Genomic DNA, 27,203 nt, shown 5'->3' with positions numbered 1-27,203 from the left:
GGCCTTCTTATTACTAATGTTTATCATAGAAATAATGTAGTCAGCTACATTTCCAAATGTTTTGCTTAAAGTTAGTCTTGAATTTTACCTGAGAAAAAAGTAGGTTGGCTACACCGAGAAAAGTAGCTAAACATCAGTCAGAGCACTGTCTGCTGACAGAATGCCCGTTCACTCATCAGTCAGAGCACTGTCTGCTGACAGAATGCCCGTTCACTCATCAGTCAGAGCACTGTCTGCTGACAGAATGCCCGTTCACTCATCAGTCAGAGCACTGTCTGCTGACAGAATGCCCGTTCACTCATCAGTCAGAGCACTGTCTGCTGACAGAATGCCCGTTCACTCATCAGTCAGAGCACTGTCTGCTGACAGAATGCCCGTTCACTCATCAGTCAGAGCACTGTCTGCTGACAGAATGCCCGTTCACTCATCAGTCAGAGCACTGTCTGCTGACAGAATGCCCGTTCACTCATCAGTCAGAGCACTGTCTGCTGACAGAATGCCCGTTCACTCATCAGTCAGAGCACTGTCTGCTGACAGAATGCCCGTTCACTCATCAGTCAGAGCACTTTCTGCTGACAGAATGCCCGTTCACTCATCAGTCAGAGCACTGTCTGCTGACAGAATGCCCGTTCACTCATCAGTCAGAGCACTGTCTGCTGACAGAATGCCTGTTCACTCATCAGTCAGAGCACTGTTTGCTGACAGAATGCCCGTTCACTCATCAGTCAGAGCACTGTCTGCTGACAGAATGCCCGTTCACTCATCAGTCAGAGCACTGTCTGCTGACAGAATGCCCGTTCACTCATCAGTCAGAGCACTGTCTGCTGACAGAATGCCCGTTCACTCATCAGTCAGAGCACTGTCTGCTGACAGAATGCCCGTTCACTCATCAGTCAGAGCACTGTCTGCTGACAGAATGCCCGTTCACTCATCAGTCAGAGCACTGTCTGCTGACAGAATGCCTGTTCACTCATTCCAGTGGAGAAGTGCTTAAGAAGCACAAAATTAGTTTGATACCGAGCAGAAATGACATTAGATCTGCTTTTACAAAACGCAGAAAGAGAATCCTTACGTGTTTTCTGTTATTATGCGTTAACGCGACACATAAGTTTAACTGTCTAGGTATCTAATTAAGTTATTGAATGAATAATGTGATGGGGCATCATACTGTTTTAGCTTTCTACCATGTTTGGGTTGTCAAAGCCCTTGGATAAGTTATCTGTACAGCTGCCACTTCCTTCTCTTGATATCCTTATGCTTTTTCTCCTCTCTGTTCTTGGCCCGTCTGCTCCTCCCCCATCTTCTCGGAGCAGAGCAGGCAGGCCCGTTGCCCTAGCAACTCCAGACTCCACACAGACACAGCTGCCTCAGTGCCAGTACTGTTCTTCCTTCAGACAAGCATGCATCAAAACCTTTTTCACTTCACACAATGTCTCTTGTTGGCATTCGCTTGTAAATGTCCAAACTCACCAAAAATGACATTTGGTAGCTCCGTCCTATATATGTATTATTTTATGAGCTGGATTGCACTCATTAGCTAGCAGCCTTCATTTAATCTTTATATAACTAGGCAAGTCAGTTAAGAACAAATTCTTATTTTCAATGACGGCCTAGGAACAGTCAGTTAACTGCCTTGTTCAGGGGCAGAACAATAGATTTTTACTTTGTCAGCTCAGGGATTAGATCTTGCTATCTTTCGGTTACTAATCCAATGCTCTAACCACTAGGCTACCTGTCTCCCCATGGAAATGCACTATTACTTGTGCTAATTATTCTAGCATTCTGGTAACAGACACCCAATAATATAATATATGCGCCCCCTTTTGTACTAAGCCGGTAATACTGTAAATCCTGGGATGCGAGAAGGATGGTATGACAATATGAAAATCTGGAAACCGCCAAACCCTATTTACAGTATAAGTATTTAGTGGGGATCATTTGTTACTGAATCTCAGACTAAAAGGGGGATGATGTAGTGTATTAGCCTATAATAATAACAAAAATATAAATGCAACATGCAACAATTTAAAAGATTTTATTGAGTTACAGTTCATGTAAGGAAATCAGCAATTGAAATAAGTTCATTAGTCCCTAATCTATGCATTTCACATGACTGGGATACAGATATTCATCTGTTGGTCACAAAAAAAGGAAGGGGCGTGGGTCAGAAAATGAGTCAGTATCTGGTGTGACCACCATTTGCCTTATGCTGCACAATACATCTCCTTCGCATAGAGGCTGTTGATTGTGGCCTGTGGAATGTTGTCACCCTTCTCTTCAATGGCTGTGCGAAGTTGCTGGATATTGGCGGGAACTGGAACACGTTGTGGTACACATCAATCCAGAGCATCCTAAACATGCTCAATGGGTGACATGTCTGATGAGTATGCAGGCCACGGAAGATCTGGGACATTTTCAGCTTCCAAGGAATTGTTTACAGATCCTTGCCAGACGGGGCTGTGCATTGTCATGCTGAAACATGAGGTGATGGTGGTGAATGAATGGCAGGACAATGGGCCTCTGGATCTCATCATGGTATCTCTGCGGATTCTAAAGGGCATCGATAAAATGCCATTGTGCTCGTTGTCCGTAGCTTATGCCTGCCCATACCATAACCCCACAGCCACCATGGGCAATCCGTTCACAACGTTGACATCAGCAAACCGCTCACCCACACAAAGCCATGCGGTTGTGAGGCCAGTTGGACGTACTGCCAAATTCTCTAAGACGACGTTGAAGGCGGAGTATGGTAGAGAAATGAACATTTGATTCTCTAGCAACAGCTCTGGAGGACATTCCTGCAGTCAGCATGCCAATTGTGTGCTCCCTCAAAACTTGAGACATCTGTGGCATTGTGTTGTGTGACAAAACTACACACTTTAGAGTGGCCTTTTATTGTCCACGGCACAAGGAGCAACTGTGTAATGATCATACCGTTTAATCAGCTTCTTGATATGCCACACCTGTCAGGTGGATGGATTATCTTGGCAAAGAAGAAATGCTCACTAACAGGGATGTATACAAATTTGTGCACACAATTTGAGAGAAATTAGCTTTTAGTGCATATAGAACATTTCTGGGATCTTTTATTTCAGCTCATGAAACATGGGACCAACACTTCACTTTAGAGAGGTGGATCCTTAACTGAAGGATTGACCCGCCTTAATTGCCCTAGCCCTATCATTCCCTACTCTGACCTGCCTTAATTGCCCTAGCCCTATCATTCCCTACTCTGACCTGCCTTAATTGCCCTAGCCCTATCATTACCTACTCTGACCTGCCTTAATTGCCCTAGCCCTATCATTCCCTACTCTGACCTGCCTTAATTGCCCTAGCCCTATCATTCCCTACTCTGACCTGCCTTAATTGCCCTAGCCCTATCATTCCCTACTCTGACCTGCCTTAATTGCCCTGGCCCTATGATATCCTACTCTGACCTTAAGAGTTAACTGCTGCCCTAGTGTAACATGCCTGGCCTGACCTGGTCATGTCCTTAGAGTGTGTAGCAAGACTACCAGCAGACCGCATGACTCACCTAAATGACTTAGTAATATAATCTGGTTATATCTGGTTATAGGCTGACTGGTGATGTGACCTGTGATCAGGGCCTGGGGTAATGAAAGTGTGCTAGAAGCTGGGTGGAAAAACAGGACAGAGCAGAGTTTTGGGTTTAGTATCCACAGACAGACACGGCCCTGAAAGTTGTCCTTCTACTAGTCTGGCTCATGACAGCGAGCTGAGTGAAGAGACGGAGAAGACAGATATGCCACTAAGATCACACTTTTATCCAAAGCCACCTACAGTACAGTAAGTTCTTAGGGAATCAATTCCTACCAACCGAGCCACAGGGACCATAGAGTTTAGTAAATCCACTGAAGGTTGCCCCATCCCTGCAGGAATATAACCACAACCGTGGCATTGCAGGGTGCTGGGTTGACAGGTTGGGTCGAGTATCTACTAACTGACGCTGTCCTATTCCGAGCCAGCTCCTCAGAAAACTCACTGAGGAACTTAATGACTGGTGCCTGGTTGGTTGACAGACACACAACGTTTTATGTTGTTTAAATACCAAATCTCCCGTGCAGAGCTGCTCTCATATAAAAAATGTGATCTCTTATTTGCATAATTTATATTGCACAAACAGGAGTTGTTTCTATGAGGGAGAAAAGTAAATAGAACATTTCTGGACATAATTGGACAATAGGAGAGGTGTTGTTGGTATCACCATCTGTTTGGAGAAAGTTGTAATGGTGCGGAACACACACAAACATGTATACGTGCACGTGTAAAGGACGTCACGCTGCTTGCTTAGCGAGTACCACTTCCGATTTGGCCCATACCTGGCGCAAATTCTCTGTCTCACAAACACACGTGACCATCCTCCTCAACCGTCAAAGCCGAGCGCACCACCTCAAAAGCTAGCTAATGAGGCGACCAAAGCAGGACACTTAAGGCTGAGGAGTAAGTTTCACACATCCCCATGTGCTACGCACGCGCACACGCATGCGCGCACACACACACACACACGAAGTATGTTCTCCCAGGCAGCCACAGTCAAATATGCAAAATGGTGTCAGGGTAAGAGGCACCACCACTTTATAAATCAGAGACTGTCTGGCTATTCATCATTTACTACTTTCAACAGATGCCATTACATTTTGATTTAGAAGACTTGAGCGTCGCTTTGAAAATTCCAGGTGTGTAATCTGCATTTTACTTTGTAGCAATTACACAGCACTTTACCTTTTGAAAAACAATCTCACTGAATTTACATTTTAACAGATAAATTCCAGGATGGTTAAACTAAATAAACAGGCAGTTAATCTAAATAATGTATTTGTGATGGGTTTTCCAGTCCACTCATCAGCAGCAACATTCTGCTTCGCTTTGTGACTCTCTGATTTCTGTTATGTTTGTTGGTGTGCTTGTTTGTTGTATACTGCATTTCAGCTTTAAACTGCCAATGTATACATAATACAACTAAACGAAGCTACATCACCCACGGCTGTGATGTTGTGGGGATGGTTTGCCAACAACTCCCTGATGACTTCATTCAAACAAATATCATTTTAGACCGACCTGCCAAATATGAATACATAACAGGATGTCATGTGGCCCCTGGCTCAAACAGAAAACATTACTCACTCAGAGTAAATAACAAACTTCCCCCAGAAAGATGATGCTAAACATATTCTGGCCTAAAACAATCCTGAATGAATATGAGTGACTGCACGGAGAAGTTAATCGAGTTTGGTTACCTACAATGAACTTGAGCGCAGTTGCTATAATCGCATGAACAACATTTTGAGAGAAAAATATTTTTTGAAGATGTGAATACTGCCATCTAGTGGAATGCTTGTTTAAGGTTTGTTTCACGGACCCCGAATCCAAAATGAACCCCAGCCCTCATCCAACTATTCCATCTGGCCTAGCAGAGGGCAAGATGGGGCAACCATTATATTGTTAACACCTATGCGATCCTATCAAATCCACACAAGTTCCTAGGCAGTAGGGGCTAGCAGTTGGTTTGGGGAGTGAGGGCACTAGGATAAAAGCTCCACTCTAGTTTATGCAATTGAATATGAGTGAACAACAAGTCCATGTCTAAGGGAAAGGTAAAGGGGTACATACCGTGATTAAGTTATCAAAAGGCTGTTGTGATGATGAGTGAGAAGAGACCCATCTACATGAAGCCATGAAGCCTTGCTGTGGAGGCTGCCGAGTTGACCCAGTTAGTTGAAATGTGAGACACTGTGATACACAGAGGAACTGTAGAAGAGGCGAGGGCATCATCAGTCCCTCCCAAACAGGGAACGGTGTATGTGTGTGAGTGTGTGCCTGTGTGCATGCATGCGTGTGTGTGAGTGTGTGTATCATCAGTCCCTCCCCACCAACACCATAGGCCTGTTTCCAGTCCACCAGCTGTAATTACATACGTCTGTCTCAGACTACCCAAATAATGTCATGACTCTTTAAAGTTTCAGTGAAACAACAGACACTCCTGATGTGTTTAAAAATGTAGCTGAGGCTCAACTGCCGCCTAACTGCTATGTGATCGTCACATCCAGCTCGTCACTCGTCACATCCAGCCCGTCACTCATCACATCCCAGCTCGATAAAAGGACATCCACTCTGATCGAACTAAAAAAGAACAGCTGTGTGTCGACTGACAAGGAGTCAAAATCTCCTATTTCTACTCAGACAAATCATGCGCACAAATCACACAAATCATGTGGTTTAAGAATTGTTGTGGACTTAGAACATCAAATTTAGTTGTTTTTCTATTAAAAAAGTTTTTGAGAGGGAGGGAAGAAACAGAAAACTGGAGAAAAAATAATAATAAATAAACTGGCAAAACGTTTACAGATTTTATAGAGCCCTACATAATATTCCATTATGTCCCATTCATTAACCCCCCTGCCACACATGTCACACTATGATCCCTTGCTACAGACACACACACACACACACACACACACACACACACACACACACACACACACACACACACACACACACACACACACTACACAGTGACCGGTACAGTAAACACCCCTTTACACACAGGGTACAGTGACCGGTATTCACTACATTAAACCCCCCCTACGCACACAGAGTACACAGTGACCAGTATTCACTACATTAAACCCCCCCCTACGCACACAGAGTACACAGTGACCGGTATTCACTACATTAAACCCCCTACGCACACAGAGTACACAGTGACCAGTATTCACTACATTAAACCCCCCTACGCACACAGAGTACACAGTGACCAGTATTCACTACATTAAACCCCCCCCTACGCACACAGAGTACACAGTGACCGGTATTCACTACATTAAACCCCCCCTACGCACACAGAGTACACAGTGACCAGTATTCACTACATTAAACCCCCCCTATGCACACAGAGTACACAGTGACCGGTATTCACTACATTAAACCCCCCCTACGCACACAGAGTACACAGTGACCAGTATTCACTACATTAAACCCCCCCCTACGCACACAGAGTACACAGTGACCGGTATTCACTACATTAAACCCCCCCTACGCACACAGAGTACACAGTGACCAGTATTCACTACATTAAACCCCCCCCTACGCACACAGAGTACACAGTGACCGGTATTCACTACATTAAACCCCCTATGCACACAGAGTACACAGTGACCAGTATTCACTACATTAAACCCCCCCTATGCACACAGAGTACACAGTGACCGGTATTCACTACATTAAACCCCCCTACGCACACAGAGTACACAGTGACCAGTATTCACTACATTAAACCCCCCCTACGCACACAGAGTACACAGTGACCAGTATTCACTACATTAAACCCCCCTACACACACAGAGAGAGCACAGTGACCAGTATTCACTACATTAAACCCCCCCTACACACACAGAGAGCACAGTGACCGGTATTCACTACATTAAACCCCCCCTATGCACACACACAGATGTTATTGTGACCGGTATTCACTACATTAAAACCCCCCTAAACACACAGATGTTATTGTGACCGGTATTCACTACATTAACCCCCCCCCCCCCCCCCCCCTACACACTCAGATGATATCGTGACCGGTATTCACTACATTAACCCCCCCTACACACTCAGATGTTATTGTGACCGGTATTCACTACATTAACCCCCCCTACTAGGGTCCTGTGTGGCTCAGTCGGTAGAGCATGGCGCTTGCAACGCCAAGCGACGTGGGTTCGATTCCCGCTGGGGCCACCCATATGTAAAAGTAGTGGCCCCAGCCGACTTGTAAGTCACTTTGGACAAAAGCGTCTGCTAAATGGGATATATTTTTTTATATTTTACACACTCAGATGTTATTGTGACCGGTATTCACTACATTAACCCCACCTACACACTCAGATGTTATTGTGACCGGTATTCACTACATTAACCCCCCCTACACACTCAGATGTTATTGTGACCGGTATTCACTACATTAACTGGCTGCTGTACTGTAGCATGAAAAGCTTTCTCGCATGAGCTGCCTGTGAGGCCTGCAGCACTTTTCACTCTAATTGCTATTTATTGAGAGTATGTGGGGCACCAGCACAGAGAGTTGATGTTGCTGCTGCTGTGGGGTGTGTATGTGTGCGTGTTTGCATGCGTGCCTGTATGTAGAGGGGGGTGGGGTGTTACAGCAGGAAGGACCCAGGTCATGTGACGCCTAACCCCCCCTCCTCGATCTCCCAGGGCACCAGCTGTCGTGGCTGGGACAGTCCACAGACCTTGTCTCACATACACACACACCACTATGATGGAAGCACAGATAAGCTCCCCTGGTAGGGAAAGTACACACTTAATCCTTCCTCTACTACTCTAAGCACCACTGTCACTATCACTGACACTGTGACCCACTCCATCACTCTGTCCTGTCAGCCTGGGAGGACATAGAGGAGATAACGTGTTTGACTCCATCTATACATCTGTAAATCAATCCCAATTCAACCTCAAGGCATGTACATCATTCAAGAATCATACTCACTGCATTGTAAACCATTCAACTACAGTGTGTTAAATGTCTGAACACCAGCTGTCAACATGTTTTTCATGGCCATATTGCATAAACTTGGATTATTAACCAAACTTCAGATAAAATGTCACTGTCACTATATTACAACTCAGGCATTTAAAACAACATAGTTGTTATTTACCAATGAATTTGCTTTGTCTGTTCAAGTCTTGATTTTTAAATTGCAATGCAATGTAAGTTCCACACATTCTTTAAGCCAGTCTGGACAGACTATCTTTATCCTCTGCCTACGGAGCATGTGTGTCACGATTCCCGCCGAGGATGGCGCCTCTTCCTGTTCGGCGCTCGGCGGTCGTCGTCGCCGGCCTACTAGCTGCCATCGATTCCCTTTCCTTTTGTTTCTGTTAGTTGGGTCTAATTGGTTACACCTGTTTTGAGTGTAGTTTTGTTTGTAGGCTATTTAAGGGCACTAGGCCCGCTGGTTATTGTGCGGGTTTGTTCTCTGTTTTATGGTGTTGGTTTATTATTGTGATCTCTATTTTTCCGGACAGTTTTAATCCTGTTTATTTGGACGGGTTGTTTCATGCGCCCTTGTGTTCTGCATGTCCGTTTTTACGCTGTCATTGGAATAAAAGATCCACGTATGGAACTACCTGCTCTCTGCGCTTGACTCCTCCACACACCATTCATAGAAGTCATAACAATTTGTTTTGCTCCAGTCTGACCAGAACAGAATCAAGTCAAAAGAACATTTCTACAGCCAGGCACTAAACAGTCAAGATGATTGTATTTAAACAAGGAGTGAAAAACCTGGGCATCGCACTAATCACCAAGCACTAATCACTAATCACTCAGTACTGTTTTATGAAATGAGCGTGTTCCTATCTTATATGAAATCCTCTGTTTTAACAACTACGAACAACTTATGCAAAAGCAAACGTCACCCATAGGTCAACACAGAGAATTTGGCCCCCAGTCAAATAATATGTAAAATCAAAAGGATATGAAAATCCTTAGGCCACTACTGGTGAGAGTGTGGAGGCAAAGATTACAGCATTAGTAAACAGAGCAGTGCTACTGAAAACAACACACATACACACACTGACTGCCATGGCAAAGGACTAAAGTATTTCATAACAGACACCTCAAACTCCCAGCAAACGGACTGATTTATTTCCCTCTATCGCCAGCCACTGTAGACATAGAAAGCTTAACATTAATATTCATTTTCCCAACTAATATAATATAAAAGGGCCTCTGAGCAAAGTTTGTTAAACCGAGCAGTGAAAGAAAACAACAAAATGGCTGAGAGGGGATGACGAAGCCATGTGTGCACCCCAAACGGCACCCTACTATGTATTTAGTGCACTAATAACCAGGGCCCATAGGCACTAGATAGGGAATAGGGTGCCATTTGGGACATAGATATGTCTCTGAGTCAAATGCTGCAAACTAACTCAGCATGCATCACCATCACCTCTAGTCTGTTTATGCCTCTAGAAGAGAGAGTACTACCGTCCAAGCCCTGCTATTTCTACAGAGTTATCTGTGGGTGTAGGAGAGTGCTCCCTCTCCCTCGGTGAGCCAGGGTTAGTCACTACAGACCTCTTAGTCAGGTCTTCCTTCAAGGGGGTCTCTCATCTGACCTTAATGGGACTCCCTGGTTACAGGCGTCAATTGTGTTGGTAAACAGCTGAGGGATTGGCCTCGAGAAATGTAAACAAACAAATATTTTTAAAACATTGACAGAAATTCACTGCAGGCCTACCTGTACTGCTGCTGGTGGTGCTTCTACTGAAGCTCAGCGTAGAGGTTGGTAGAGACCCAGTAGCTGGTGCCGGAGCCTCCCCATTGTTCATCTGTTTGACCCTCTTCAGGTGGGATCTCCCGTTGTAGTGCACCTGGGCCTGAGCCTGGGAGTTCAGCTGGATGTTACACACCTCACACATCGAGTAGAACAGCTTCTTCTTCTCCTGCTGCTGAAGGTCCATGTTAATCTGACCCTGGCCGTTGGTGGTAGGCTCCATCCCTGTGAGCTGATTCAGCTCCAGACAGCCTCCGAACGGAAAGGCCATCCGGCCATGCTCTATGAAGTGGGCCGGACTGAGCGGTGTCTTCATACCTGCAGAAAACAATGACAACAGTGGATTAGAATGACAGACTTTGCTACTGGAAAGCAAGCATGGTGCAGGCACGCACACTTTCCCGCACACACATGGACAGACGGACGGACGGACACACACACTCACTCACGTACAAAACACACATACACAGCCATGGCAAATACTCACATCCTCCTTGTAACATCACTCTCCAATTAAACATAAATAAATTGATGTTTAGGCTACATTCTACAGATTGTAAAATACAGTGCTGAATCAGGGTCTCCCTCTCCTGTGGAAGCAACAGACAACTGTGACTGTGTTAGAGGAGCAGTAGACACTAAGCGGGTGTCTGATTCTGAATTTCTATTCTTTCTTGTTGTAGAGCTAGAACTCAGCTCCACCTCTGATAGTGTAGCTATACTGTCTGACAGTCTGGTGCCACAGCATCATTCAGCCTCTCTACCTGTGGAGCCGGGATGGGGCCAGGGCGAGGCTGCTGTCCAGACCTGGGTTCAAATAGTATAAGAAATCATTCAAATATTTGATCTGCACTTGATTGAGCTTGACTGACACGATGGAACCAATGGAATAGTCTACAGACTGCAATCCCTGCCTATCTGGCACTCCAGGGCAGGCTCAAAGAAACGCTGAAAGTATTCGAGAGATTTCGAATACTATGTGAATACAGCTTTGCTGGTAAGTGACCTCCTGTGCCCATCTGTTTCCCTCGCGCTGTGTGTGTGTGTGCCCTCACAGAGGAAGCAGAGGGGGATAGAGCCCAATTCACATGTCCACTGCCCATGGGTGTTACACAACCCTCAATTGCAGCACAGACACGGGACGGAACATACGACAGAGCGGGCAATCTCTCAATCCCCAGACACGACAAAACAACCCATCAGCTTAGATCCACATTTGAAGATAAATATTTCAAATGGTGAATTCTGTATATATCCCCATCCAATCCAGACACAGCAACACACAGCATACATTTACTTCTATCAACATTCAAAGCTGAAATATTTCAACTAGGTGAAGTGAATTTTATCCCCATATAGTATTACATTTGTCATGGTTGATTAATGAGTTGCAACTCTGGACATCGCAGCGGTACAACAGCTCCGGAGTGCTGACATAGGCAACGAGAGGATGAAAAATGTCTTGCTGTATTCAACTGGGAATTACTGTATATCTAAAACCCACAAAATATCCCTTTGTAAGCGCAAATAAAATCATTTACGTTCACATTAATACTGCATTTTCAGCAGCAAATCTTTGCAAATCTAAACATTCTATACTTCTTGTATGGTATCTGGCCAGGCACAAGGGTAATCTGTATCCATGGATATGATGTCTGGATGAAAAGGAAAAGCACCAGAAGCTTCTGATTGACCGGAATTCTGATTGACCGGAACTTCCCCTTGCAGTAGCTTCCTGTGTATGATACTGTATGGGTACGTCCAAAATAGCACCCTATTCCCTATTGGTCAAAAGGTAATGGACTATATTGGATATAGGGTGCCATTTGGGACACACCCTGTGTCTCTGAGACTGTAATGAATAGGGAGGCTGTATTATGAGGGTGAAGTATTCGTGCAGTGTGGCCATGTTACGTGTCCCTCTCACTGGACAGTAAGATAATCCGTCTTACACACATGCACGCACATGCACGCACATGCATGCACGCACACACACACACACACACACACACACACACACACACACACACACACACACACACACACACACACACACACACACACACACACACACACACACACACACACACACACACACACACACACACACACAATCCCTCTGACACAGACTGGGTAATCTCTATGGGCAGCTGCAGGCCTCTAATACTGACAGATAAACTTCCTTCACAAACTTCCTCAGGGCTCAGTGCTGTGGCCATTCAGCTTAATTTATTACCAACCCCTTCCCTCAGCATACTTTTCATTTTACACCACAGTCAAGTAAGCAAGGCAAGCACAGCGAAAATGATCACCATTCAATAGGTTGTGTAAATCCCAAACTTTCTCTGTAAAAGCAAAGTTGGTGTATTCAGTGGCTTGGCCTAGTTAGATGAAGTAAGGAGAACACACTGAGAAGGCAGGGATGCTGCAGCGCTTTGTTGGGGCTGACTCTGTGGAAAGATATTGTGTGTGTGTGTGTGTGTGTGTGTGTGTGTGTGTGTGTGTGTGTGTGTGTGTGTGTGTGTGTGTGTGTGTGTGTGTGTGTGTGTGTGTGTGTGTGTGTGCCCCCTAACAGATGAGATTACCAGAGAGAGCAGCGTTCCTTGCTGCAGGGTCGAGGAAAGAGACAGATCTGACTGGGTGTGAGGTCCTACATGGTCATTCCATCAGACGGAGAGACAGGGGGCCACGGAGGTAGAGGACCAAGGAGGGCAAGGCAAACAGGGAGCTGGGAGAGCTAACAGGGGACAGGAGGCCAGACGGAGTTAGGGGACCAAGGAGGGACAGGAAGACAGGGAGTTGGGGGAGCTAAAAGGGGACAGGGGGCCAGATGGAGTTAGTGGACCAAGGGGGGCCAGGAAGACAGAGAGCTGCGAGAGCTAAAGGAGGACAGGGAGCCAGACAAAGTTAAGGGACCAAAGAGGGCCAGGAAGACAGGGAGTTGGGGGAGCTAAAGGGGGACATGGGGCCAGACGGAGCTAGGGGCCCAAGAGTACCAGGAAGACAGGGAGCTGATGGAGCTAAAGGGGGACAGGGGGCCAGACGGAGCTAGGTGCCCAAGAGTACCGGGAAGACAGGGAGCTGAGGGAGCTAAAGGGGGACAGGGGGCCAGACGGAGCTAGGGGCCCAAGAGTACCAGGAAGACAGGGAGCTGGGGGAGATAAAGGGGGACAGGGGGCCAGATGGAGCTAGGGGCTCAAGAGTACCAGGAAGACAGGGAGCTGGGGTAGCTAAACGGGGACCGGGGGCCTGACGGAGCTAAGGGACCACAGAGGGCCAGGAAGACAGTGGAACCGTGGAACCGGACCATGGATCGTCGCCGGAGGCTCTGGACCGTGGATCGTTGCCAGAGGAACCAGACCGTGGATCGTTGCCAGAGGAACCGGGCCGTGGATCGTCTCCGGATGCTCCAGACTGGGAACCCTCGCAGGTGGCTCTGGACTGGGATCCACAGCTGGAGGCTCTAGGCTGGGAACCACCACTGGAGGCTCTCGGCTGCAGACCAACGCTGAAGGCTCTGGACTGCAGACTGTCACTGGAAACTCTGGACTGCCGACCGTCGCTGGAGGCTCTGGACTGCAGACCGTCGCTGGAGGCTCTGGACTGCCGACCGTCGCTGGAGGCTCTGGACTGTAGACCATTGCTGGAGACTCTGGACTGCCGACCGTCGCTGGAGGCTCTGGACTGTAGACCGTCGCTGGAGACTCTGGACTGCCGACCGTCGCTGGAGGCTCTGGACTGTAGACCGTCGCTGGAGACTCTGGACTGCCGACCGTCGCTGGAGACTCTGGACTGCCGACCGTCGCTGGAGGCTCTGGACTGCAGACCGTCGCTGGAGACTCTGGACTGCAGAACGTCGCCGGAGACTCTGGACCTTGGATTGTCTCTGGAGGCTCTGGGCCATGAATCATCACTGGAGGCTTCGGGCTATGGATCATCACTGGAGGCTCCGGGCCATGGATCATCACTGGTGACACACACCTCAGGACGAGCGCGAGGAGCAGGCACAGGACATACTGTACTGGGGAGGCGCACTGGAGGCCTGATGCGTGGGGCCGGTATAGGTGGCACCAGGCTGGTGACACGCACCTCAGGGCGAGTGCAGGGAGGAGACACAGAACATACCGGACTGGGGAGGCGCACTGGAGGCCCGATGCGTGGGACTGGCACAGATTGCACCGGACTGGTGACACGCTCTTCCAAATGCCTACATTGCTGCATACTCCTCGCCAACTCCATTCTCCGGTATCCCTCCTCGCACTGTTCTATTGAATCCCAGGCGGGCTCTAGCACTCTCCCTGGGTCGACCGACCACCTCTCTACCTCCTCCCAGATTGTCTCTGGTTCACACCTCGGCACCTCAGTCCACCCCGTGTGTCCACCTTGTGTGTCCACTCCGTGTGTCCACCCCGTGTGTCCACCCCGTGTGTCCACCCTGTGTGTCCACCCCGTGTGTCCACCCGTGTGTCCACACCGTGTGCCCCCCCCAAAAAAATTGGGGGTCTGTCCTTTGGGCTGTCTTTGTAGCCGCCGCTGTTGTCGCTGTTGCTCCTTCGCTGCCTCCGCCTGCTTCCACGGCAGGCTTCTGTCTCCTGCCATGATTTCGTCCCACGTCCAGGATGTCCTCCACTCCTCCTGGGCACGCTGCTTGATCCGTGGGTGGTGGGATCTTCTGTCACGTTCGTTGAAATTAGCGGACCAAGGCGCTTTGTGCATAGAGTTCCACATGTTATTAAAATGAAACTCACCAACAAAAGCAATAAACAGCAAACAATACGTAACGACTGGAGTGCTCACAGGAACTACACAAAAACAAGATTCCAAAAACTAAGGTGGGAAAAAATGCTGCCTAAGTCTGATCCCCAATCAAAGACAACGATAGACAGCTGCCTCTGATTGGGAACCATACCCGGCCAACAAAGAAATAGAAAAACTAGAATGCCCACCCAAATCACACCCCGACCTAACCAAATAGAGAAATAAAAAGGCTCTCTAGCAACTAGGAAATGGGCCTACTACAACTTCAAATGGTACTCCACTCCCTGAGTATTTTGAGTTATTGGTATGGCATTGCATTGGTATTATAACAATCCTTACGACATCAACTACCATGTCATAATCTTTATACATCCTCTTTGAACCAAGTAAAGATGTTCAGCCTGATAATGCATCCTTTTAAAATCCTAAGGGGGTTCAGAAAAATAATACATCATATAAGAGCATGTCCGTTTGTGAAAAGTCATAATTCAGAAGGCTACAAATAATGTAGTACACAAGAGATGTATCTGAGGTGGAGTCAATCATTAATCAATCCAACACTGTCTCTACGTCCCAAATTGTACCCTATTCCTTACATAGTGCAGTACTTTTGATCAGGGACATATGGGCCTTCGCCAAAATCAATGCACTACGTAGGGAATAGGGTATAATTTGGGACATGTCCTGTCTGTAGCATTAAGGGAGGCCTACTGTACTATCAGTGTTGCATTCCTTCCCCACTCTCCCCACACTTTTTTGTCCAGGTTGCATCTCTAGCGCTCCATGGCAGATAGAGTGCTCTGTCCTTACTCTTCCCTGCTCCCAATCTCCCCTGAAGCTCTGAAGGTCCTACAGTACACAATACACAATACAGAGGGAAAGCCATCACTATGGCCTAAAGCACTGTAGGCCTAATGCACTGTGTAGGACTCACAGCTATGTCCTACAGCACAGTGGAAACCCTCAGCTGTGTTGGCCCTAATGCACTGTAGGCCTAATACTAATGGAAATGGAAACAGGCAAGTGAGTAATCCTGGACGTTTTCAGGCCCAGCCAGTGGTGGAGGTCCTGCCTCCACAGTGCACACACCAACAGCATAACACTATACTGATCTGGCCTCCACACTGCACACACCAACAACATAACACTATACTGATCTGGCCTCCACACTGCACACACCAACAGCATAACACTATACTGATCTGGCCTCCACACTGCACACACCAACAACATAACACTATACTGATCTGGCCTCCACACTGCACACACCAACAGCATAACACTATACTGATCTGGCCTCCACACTGCACACACCAACAGCATAACACTATACCGATCTGGCCTATACTACACACACACACCAACAGCATAACACTATACTGATCTGGCCTCCACTACACACACCAACAACATAACACTATACTGATCTGGCCTCCACAGCGCACACACCAACAAGATAACACTATACCGATCTGGCCTCCACAATGCACACACCAACAACATAACACTATACTGATCTGGCCTCCACTACACACACCAACACCATAACACTATACTGATCTGGCCTCCACAATGCACACACAAACAACACAACACTATACTGATCTGTTTGAATGGAATTTATAAGTCTCTTTGACATACCACTGACATGAAATGGGGGGAGATTATCTTTCAAAGAAGTATAATAACAACAGGCAAATAAATTGGGATGTTATGCCGAGTTACAGTACATCAACCCACTCTGCAGCTAGTTCCTAGAAATACACTATTTGACAGAATCTCTCTCTCTCTCTCTGTCAATGTTTATCTGAGGGTGTGTGGCAGATGACACAGGATGTTTATGTGTTCTGAAAGATGCGGAGAAGAGAACTCAGAACACACACATTCGGGAAATGATCAATAGCTTAGATCAACTTCAATCCTGACTGTTTGTTTTCCTCTTCACCCCAGAGATCCTCCAGAAGCCCTCAGAGAGACTCTCTAGTGTCTGAGTCACAGCTGGTGTCAGATGTACTCTTCAATAAGAGATCCGAGATGTGGACACATGGCAGGTTCTTAGAGGGCCACTACACACACAAAAACACACACAAACACAAACATAGCAGGTCTCACAGGGACATCCTGTCAGCTTAGAGAACAAAGCAGGTGCAAAGCCCCAAAACAAAACCCAGCACTACAGATAAAGAGAAGATTTCCAAGCAATATATCTGTCATTCATTTGCCTTGAGGGCTGCTTTCCAATACAATCTAGAATGGTTCCTAAAGGGGGTTTCTAGAGAGGGGGTTTCCTATCCTATTGTAATGTCTAGTGGGGAGGTTTCCTATCCCATTGTAATGCCTAGCAAGTGGGTTTCCTATCCCATTATAATGTCTAGTGAGGGGGATTCCAATCGCATTATAATGCCTAGAGAGTTTGTTTCCTATCGCATTGGAATGCCTAGTGAGGGAGTTTCCTATCCCATTATAAAACCTTAGAAAGTGGGTTTCCTATCCCATTGTAATTCCTAGTGAGGGGGTTTCCTATCCCATTATTATGTTGAGCGAGAGGTTTTTCTATCCCATTATAATGTCTATCGAGTGGGTTTCCTATCCCATTGTAAGCCTAGTGAGGGGGTTTCCTATCCCATTTTATTAGCTAGTGACGGGGGTTCCTATCCCATTGTAATGCCAAGTGAGGGGGATTCCTATCCCATTATCATTTCGAGCGAGGGGTTTTCCTATCCCATTATAATGTCTAGCGAGGTGGTTTAATATATCATTATAATGACTAGCGAGGGGGTTACCTATCCATTTACAATGTCTAGCGAGTGGGTTTCCTATCCCATTGTAATGCCAAGTGAGGGGGTTCCTATCCCATTATAATGTCTAGCGAGTGGGTTTCCTATCCCATTATAATGCCAAGTGAGGGGGTTCCTATCCCATTGTAATGCCTAGCGAGTGGGTTTCCCATCCCATTGTAATTCCTAGTGAGGGGGTTCCTATTCCATTGTAATGTCTAGCGAGGGGGTTTTCAATCGGATTATAATGTCTAGTGAGGGGGTTTCCTACACCATTATAATAGCTAATGACGGGGGTTCCTCTCTCATTGTAATGCCTAGTGAGGGGGTTTCCTATCCCATTTTAATAGCTTGTGACGGGGGTTCCTATCCCATTGTAATTCCTAGTGAGGGTGTTCCTATTCGATTCTAATGTCTAGCGAGGGGTTTTTCAATCGCATTATAATGCCTAGTGAGGGGGTTTCTATCCCATTATCATCTCAAGCAAGGGGGTTTCCTATCCCATTATTATGCCAAGTGAAGGAGTTTCCTATCCCATTATAATGTCTAGCAAGTGGATTCCTATCCCATTATAATGCCAAGCAAGTGGATTTTCTATCTCATTACAATATCTAGCAAGGGGATTCCTATATCATTATAATGCCAAACGAGGGGGTTTCCTATCCCATTACAATATCTAGCAAGGGGATTCCTATCCCATTATAATGTCTAGCGAGGGGGTTTCTATCCCATTATCATCTCAAGCAAGGGGGTTTCCTATCCCATTATTATGCCTAGTGAGGGGGTTTCTATCCCATTATCATCTCAAGCAAGGGGGTTTCCTATCCCATTATTATGCCAAGTGAGGGAGTTTCCTATCCCATTAAAATGTCTAGCAAGGGGATTCCTATCCCATTATAATGCCTAGCAAGTGGATTTCATATCCCATTACAATATCTAGCAAGGGGATTCCTATCCCATTATAATGTCTAGCGAGGGGGTTTCTATCCCATTATCATCTCAAGCAAGGGGGTTTCCTATCCCATTATTATGCCTAGTGAGGGGGTTTCTATCCCATTATCATCTCAAGCAAGGGGGTTTCCTATCCCATTATTATGCCTAGCAAGTGGATTTCATATGCCATTACAATATCTAGCAAGGGGATTCCTATCCCATTATAATGCCAAACGAGGGGGTTTCCTATCCCACTATAATGCCTAGCAAGTGGATTTCCTATCCCATTACAATATCTAGCAAGGGGATTCCTATCCCATTATAATGCCAAACAAGGGGGTTTCCTATCCCACTATAATGCCTAGCAAGTGGATTTCCTATCCCATTACAATATCTAGCAAGGGGATTCCTATCCCATTATAATGCCAAACGAGGGGGTTTCCTATCCCACTATAATGCCTAGCAAGTGGATTTCCTATCCCATTACAATATCTAGCAAGGGGATTCCTATCCCATTATAATGCCAAACGAGGGGGTTTCCTATCCCACTATAATGCCTAGCAAGTGGATTTCCTATCCCATTACAATATCTAGCAAGGGGATTCCTATCCCATTACAATATCTAGCAAGTGGGTTTCCTATCCCATTATTATTCCAAGTGAAGGGGTTTCCTATCCCATTATAATGTCTAGTGAGGGGATTTCCTATCCCATTATAATGCAAAACGAGGGGGTTTCCTATCCCACTATAATGCCTAGCAAGTGGGTTTTCTATCCCATTGTAATGCCTAGTGAGGGGTTTCCTATCCAATTATAATGCCAATGGAGGGGGTTTCCTATCCCATTGTAATGCCTAGCGAATGGGTTTCCTATCCTTCCTATACCCTTGTAAAACTGACCATCCTACCAATCCTCGACTTCGGCGATGTCATTTACAAATTAGCCTCCAATACCCTACTCAACAAACTGGATGCAGTCTATCCCACAGTGCCATCCATTTTGTCACCAAAGCCCCATATACTACCCACCATTGCGACCTGTATGCTCTCGTTGGCTGGCCCTCGCTTCATACTCATCGCCAAACCCACTGGCTCAATGTCATCTACAAGACCCTGCTAGGTAAAGTCCCCCCTTATCTCAATTCGCTGGTCACCATAGCATCACCCACCTGTAGCACACGCTCCAGCAGGTATATCTCTCTTGTCACCCCCAAAACCAATTCTTTCTTTGGCCGCTTCTCCTTCTCCTCCTTCTCTGCTGCCAATGACTGGAACGAACTACAAAAATCTCTGAATCTGGAAACACTTATCTCCCTCACTAGCTTTAAGCACCAGCTGTCAGAGCAGATCACAGATTACTGCACCTGTACATAGCCCACCTATAATTTAGCCCAAACAACTTCCTCTTTCCCTACTGTATTTATTTTATTTCATTGATTTATTTTGCTCCTTTGCACCCCATTATTTTTATTTGTACATTGCACATTCTTCCACTGCAAATCTACCATTCCAGTGTTTTACTTGCTATATTGTATTTACTTTGCCACCATGGCCTTTTTTTGCCTTTACCTCCCTTATCTCACCTCATTTGCTCTTGTTTCTACTGTATTATTGACTGTATGTTTGTTTTACTCCATGTGTAACTCTGTGTCTTGTATGTGTCGAACTGCTTTGCTTTATCTTGGCCAGGTCGCAATTGTAAATGAGAACTTGTTCTCAACTTGCCTACCTGGTTAAATAAAGGTGAAAAAAAAAAATTGTAATTCCTAGTGAGGGTGTTCCTATTCCATTGTAATATCTAGCGAGGGGGTTTTCTATCACATTATAATGTCTAGTGAGGGGGTATCCTATCCCATTATCATGCCTAGCGGGGGGGTATCCTATCCCATTGAAACGCCTAGCAAGTGGATTTCCGATCCCATTATAGTGTTTAGCGAGTGTATTTCCAATCCCATTATAATGTCTAGCGAGTGGGTTACCTATCCCATTGTAATTCCTAGCGAGGGGTTTCCTATCCCATTATAATGCCGAGTGAGGGGGTTTCCTATCCCATTATAATGCCTAGTGGGGAGGTTTCCTATCCCATTATAATGCCTAGTGGGGGGGTTTCCTATCCCATTATAATGCCGAGTGAAGGGTTTCCTATCCCATTATAATGCCGAGTGAGGGAGTTTCCTATCCCATTATAATGCCTAGTGGGGAGGTTTCCTATCCCATTATAATGCCTAGTGGGGGGGTTTCCTATCCCATTATAATGCCTAGTGGGGGGTTTCCTATCCATTATAATGCCAAGTGAGAGGTTTTCCTATCCCATTGCAATTCCTTGTGAGGGGGTTTCCTATCCCATTATAATGCCAAGTGAGAGGTTTTCCTATCCCATTATAATGCCAAGTGAGAGGTTTCCTATCCCATTATAATGCCTAGTGGGGGGGGTTCCTATCCCATTATAATGCCAAGTGAGAGGTTTTCCTATCCCATTATAATGCCGAGTGAGGGGTTTCCTATCCCATTATAATGCCTAGTGAGGGGTTTCCTATTCCATTATAATGCCTTGCAAGTGGGTTTCCTATCCCATTAGAATGTCTAGCGAGGGGGTATCTTATCCCATTATAATGCCAAGCGAGGGGGATTTATATCCCATTATAATGCCAAGCGAGTGGGTTTCCTATCCCACTATAATGCCTAGCAAGTGGGTTTCTGGTCCCATTAAAATGTCTAGCGAGTGGGGTACCAATCCCATTGTAATTCCTAGCGAGGGGGTTCCTATCCCGTTATCATGTCTAGCGAAGGGGTTCTATCCCATTATCATCTCAAGCAAGGGGGTTATCTATCCCATTATAATGCCAAGCAAAGGGGTTTCCTATCCCACTATAATGACAAGCAAGTGGGTTTCCTATCCCATTATAATGCCAAGTGGGGAGGTTTCCTATCCCATTATAAAGCCTAGCAAGTGGGTTTCCTATCCCATTAGAATGTCTAGTGAGGGTGTTTCCTATCCCATTAGAATGTCTAGCGAGGGGGTTTCCTATCCCATTGGAAAGTCTAGAGCGGGGGCTTCCTATCCCATTGTAATGTCCAGAGAGGGGGTTTCCTATCCCATTGTAATGCCTAGTGAGGGGGTTACCTATCCATTTACAATGTCTAGCGAGTGGGTTTCGTATCCCATAGTCATGCCTAGTGAGTGGGTTTCCAATCCCATTGTAATTCCTAGTGAGGGGGCTCCTATTCCACTGTAATGTCTAGTGAGGGAGTTTCCTATCCCATTATAATGCCTAGTGAGGGGGTTTCCTATCCCATTATAATGTCTAGCGAGGGGGTTTCCTATCCCATTATCATGGCGAGCGAGGGGGTTTCCTGTCCCACTATAATGCCTCGCAAATGGGTTTCCTATCCCATTATAATGCGTAGCAAGTATGTGTCCTATCTCATTATAATATCTAGCAAGGGGATTCCTATCCCATTTTAATGCCAAGCGAGGGGGTTTCTTATCCCACTATAATGCCTATTAAGTGTGTTTCCTATTCCATTACAATGCCTAGTGAGGTGGTTTCCTATCCCATTATAATGTCTAGCGAGTGGGTTACCTATCCCATTGTAATTCCTAACGAGGGGGTTCCTGTCCCATTATCATGTCTTGCGAGGGGGTTTCCTATCCCATTATAACACCTAATGTGGGGGTTCTATCCCATTATCATGTCAAGCGAGGGGGTTTCCTCTCCTGTTATAATGCCCAGTGAGGGGTTTCCTATCCCATTATATTCTCACCCCCCCCCCCCCCCTTAATGATTTAGATGCACTATTGTAAAGTGGCTGTTCCACTGGATGTCAGAAGGTGAATTCACCAATTTGTAAGTCGCTCTGGATAAGAGCGTCTGCTAAATGACTTAAATGTAATGTAAATGTAATAATGCCTAGTGGGGGGGTTTCTTGTCCCATTATAATGCCTAGCAAGTGGGTTTCCTATTCCATTATAATGCGTAGCAAGTAGGTGTCCTATCTCATTATAATGTCTAGCAAGGGGGATTCCTATCCCATTGTAATGCCAAGTGAGGGGGTTTCCTCTCCCATTAAAATGCCTAGCAAGTGGGTTTCCGATCCCATTATAATGTCTAGCGAGTGTGTTTCCTATCCCATTGTAATTCCTAGCGAGAGGGTTCATATCCCATTGTAATGTCTAGAGCGGGGGTTTTCTATCCCATTATAATGTCACAGGAGGGGGTTTCCTATCCCATTGTAATTCCTAGTGAGAGGGTTCATATCCCATTGTAATGTCTAGAGCGGGGGTTTTCTATCCCATTGTAATGTCTAACGAGAGGGTTTCCTATCCCATTGTAATGTCTAACGAGAGGGTTTCCTATCCCACTGTAATGTCCAGTGAGGTGGTTTCCTATCCCATTGTAATGCCTCGCGAGTGTGGTTTCCTATCCCATTGTAATGCCTCGCGAGTGTGGTTGTTCAGGTTCTGTGGAAACATGAGGACATTTTCCCGGTTGACTTTGCCATGGATTGCATGGTATGTACTGTATGCTGCCAAGTGTCAAAAAGTAGGCTATAAAAATCACAGAAACTTCCCAGTGGCAAGTTGCATCACACTGACTGAAACCCGTCACTATTCTGAATTTGAGGAAGACAGAAATACTCTCTCCTCCCCTCCCTTCATTAAATTCTTTGAAGAGAGGAAGTCCATCCACTGGCTAGGCTGGTACAGCCTGGATTGAGTCCACAGTTACATCACTGCTTATGACATAATGATTTACGCACTAAGCTTGTTTCTGCCTAATATAATCTTATATAATCAGCTAAATGCATGAGATCACTAGGCATTGAACATCAACCCATGTTTGGTCATACAGTGCATTGTTTCAGACAAAGTTATCCTTTCATCTATGCATGGCAGAGTCAGGCTTTCTAAACCCCTGTTCAGATTTCCATCAGGACTCAGGTTAGTGTAGGAAGGCATTTGATCACAGGTTACAAACTGTTAAAAGCTGTTTGGTCTAGAATCAGAGGTTAATACAATGTGAACAGAGCTCAATGACCTGTGGTGGATTTGTAGTCTGGTCTAGTCTGAGTTAGTCTGACATTAACGCAATGGATAAATATCCCACAGAGCCAGATTACATGTCAAAGGTTTCACATGAATTCTAATGGAACAAATGTTTTATGTAACCACATTTGGAGCCATACGGGATGATTCCAATGTTTAAGCTAGAATATCAAACTCTCTGTCTCCCACAGTGTTTCCTTGCTTGATTTATAATGGCCCGCTGTGGGTTCCTCTATAGCACCCAGTAGCACTGGATTTGCCACCGCGTGTAATGACATATGTGTGCAATGAGTTCCATTTCATAGTCACAAAGACATTCACCTTGAACAAAGTCATCCATCCTGAGAATAAGTATCAATATATAATGGTACTATGAGCTATTTACTGGTTGTCTAGAACGATGACGCCACACTTTGTTGCCAAGTTCTGTGTACTAGTCACAGTGACATAAAAGTTGAGAGTGAGTAAGAGAAAGAGAGAGAGAAACAGAGGGAGAGAGAGAAAGTGAGAGGCCTGCCTGTAAGCTGTGGAGGACCATATGGCTTGGTGCTCGGCATTAAAGCCACAGAGGTTAAGGGGCAGCTTATTAACATGAGAGGCACATAACCATAACCCACCACAGACAGGAGTGGAATGTGACACTATTTCTAAGAACAGAAAGAGGAACAACATTAAGATAGGTTGTTTGGCCTAAGAAAGAGAAAGCACTCTCATTAAGAGTAGAGAAAGTGACTCTCCAGTCATGTTCAAACTTTTCTCTTCATTCCTGACAACTTCAGGCTGTTCGCCCAAGCAGCTGACTAACCTAACCAAGAGGGCAAAGCATTTCCATTTGCTTTCTGACAGGTTGGAAATCAGACTTGTTTCTCTGAATTATTTTCCTCCCCCTGAGAACACCTGAAAGTCATAGTGTCCAGTAGGCCCAGTAATTGCCTGGGCAGCCCTGCCTGTCTGTCTGTCAGAGTAGCATTCTAGAGAGACAAGTCTGTCAGAGTAGCATTCTAGAGGACGACAAGGACCAAGTCAGGCGATCCGAGTTAACATCATGGATGGCTGTGTCCCATAACATGCTCTGATCACACTGCATGTCTCAAATGGGACACATTCCTCCTGGTGGCAGGGTGGGGGTGCCAAGGTTGTGGTGGTAGGGTAGTGGAGGTGGCAGGTTGGTAGTGGCAGTGTGGTGGCAGCAGTACCAGGGGTGGTGACGGCATGGTGGTGGAGGCAGGGTGTTGGTGGTGGTGATAGGGTAGTGGTGGTGGTGATAGAGTAGTGGTGGTGGTGGTGACAGGGTGGCGGTGGTGGCAGGGTGGAGGGGGGAGGGTGGTGGTGGGGGTGGGGTTGGCGGTGGCATGGTGGTGGTGGCATGGTGGTGGTTGCAGGGTTGTGCTGGGGGTTGTGCTGGTGGTGGCAGGGTTGTGGTGGTGGTGGCAGGGTGGTGGTACTGGTGGCAGGGTGGGGGTGGTGACAGGGTGGTGGTAGTGGTTGGGGTGGTGGTGGCCGGGTGGTGGTGAGGGTGGAGGTGGTGGTGGTCTCATAGTGGTGGGGGTGGGGGTGGTGTTGGAAGGGTGTTGGTGGTGGTGGCAGCTTGGGGGGGTGACATGGTGGTGTTGGCAGCGTGGTGGTGGGGTTGATGGTGGTGGCAGGGTTGTGGTGGTAGTGGTAGGGTGGTGATGGTAGTGTGGGGGGTGGTGGTGGCATGGTGGTTGTGGTGGCAGGGTGGTGGTGGGGGTGGGGGTGGAAACCATATTTCTATGGAAAAAAATTGGTCAGCCAGTTGTGCTCCAAACACAAAGGCACATGGAACAAAAGAAGAGACCAGTGCACAGTATGCTGCAAACCATTTACCCATCTAGGACAATACAGTGAATACAACTAATCCTGCCACTACTGATATTACTATAGATTAGAGAACAGACTACTGCTCAGGGAACAGAGCAGCTCTCAGATGGTAACAGACCAGCTCTCAGCAGGTGCCTGGAGAAGCATGTGTCAGAGCTACTGAATCAGGGACAGGCCAAGAACAAGCCACTAGGAGAGTATGCCATGTGCTGTGCATGTTTTGGCAAAACATTATAAGCTTGGGTTGACCTTTTATAATGAACTGGCTGGCTTCCAACAACGATGCAGGTGTAAGTAAGCCAATTTACTTAGAACTACAATGGCTTTAAAAAAAATGACAACACAGTCAGGATAGCAGAAAAATAACAAAAGGTTAAGGACACTATTCAAGTGCTGCATTGTCCTGAGTCCTGCCACAACTTATTTACAGAAATTAAGGAGCAGGACGAACACTGTGCGGAAAGTGAGAGTGAACTAACAGAGTTACAGGAGATTAAACAGACAGCAAACAACTGAATGTGTACACCACCACCAAACGCAAATACTAGAAAAAGCTACATTTCAAATACTGGGAGGAAATGTGGGAGAATACCAGGAATGTACATAATCAGTTATCACACATAAGTATCAATGGTATGCTGTGTCAGAGAATTAAATAGAACAGTGTATTATCAATCTCTACGGTATGTGCTGTGTTTCCTCAGTGTCACAACAGTAGGGTCAGAAGTGGGGAAACCGATCACTCACAGTCTGTGACATAATGTAATACACTACGCTCGTATTTTGTGTACTGAAGATACCCACCGGATTAGAGATGATGAAAGGTCACAAGCGATTTACTATCACGGTAGCTAGCTACATCGTTACACCACGGAATGGAGGGAAAGGCAGAATGATGGGGGAGGAAATTATTTTCAATATCATAACCGTGCTTTAGAGATGTTGAGCCGGACAGCTGTTACACATTCAGGATTATGATTATTTAACCTCACAATTATCTCTGGGTTAGTAATCCTAATCTGGCTTGGACCAATCAACTCACAGCCTTTACCAAGCCTGGTTGTTAACCTACAAACTGGGCCCTTTGTGCTAGAATTTAAACATTCCTGCAATCAGATTACGTCTAATATAACTGACTTGCATCCTCACTCACTGGATAGATTATCCCTAAGAACCAGACAGGTTACAAGTGTTGTTCAGTGAGATCTGCGTGGCATTGTATGGCAGAGCTGGTTGTGATGTAAGTGTGAGGTCAGTTGGGGGATGAGGTAGGTTTCACCCTTGCACTACACAGCGGATTGAACTAATCAAAGCATGATGATGACTTGGAAATTTGACGTGCGCCCAGGGGGTCCCCAGAAGTGAGTTTGGGAAACCCTGCTGGAGCTATAGACTTCTAGCCACTACATGTCTGACTGCCCTGCTGCCACACTTTGCACTGCACTTTGATTCAAAGTAGACAAATAGAATGTAAAAGGCAAAATAAAGCCTCAGAAAATATTAAGCCACAACATTGAGAGTAAAAAATGAAACAGAAT

General features: G+C 46.1%; 1 protein-coding gene across 2 annotated transcripts in view; it reads right to left on the bottom strand.

Annotated features, from left to right (window-relative positions):
• The window catches only part of LOC135519266 (zinc finger protein 385B-like), a 180,483-nt gene that overhangs the window by 129,675 nt on the left and 23,605 nt on the right, over positions 1-27,203 (bottom strand). Inside the window, exons 1-2 of one of the 2 annotated variants that reach the window (XM_064944400.1) lie at positions 10,798-11,006; positions 10,275-10,628 (exon numbers count right to left, since the gene is read on the bottom strand). In XM_064944400.1, coding sequence (XP_064800472.1) covers positions 10,275-10,628; positions 10,798-10,831 — 388 coding nt within the window. In that variant the 5' untranslated portion in view covers positions 10,832-11,006. Of the gene's footprint in view, positions 1-10,274; positions 10,629-10,797; positions 11,007-27,203 lie in introns of those variants that run through there. The other variant, XM_064944401.1, reaches the window with a different exon arrangement.

The sequence above is a fragment of the Oncorhynchus masou genome, chromosome 29, assembly GCF_036934945.1.
Source record: "Oncorhynchus masou masou isolate Uvic2021 chromosome 29, UVic_Omas_1.1, whole genome shotgun sequence".
Lineage (NCBI taxonomy): Eukaryota > Metazoa > Chordata > Actinopteri > Salmoniformes > Salmonidae > Oncorhynchus > Oncorhynchus masou.
Note: the sequence above shows the minus strand (reverse complement) of the source record. Positions and strands in the feature narration are given on the sequence as shown.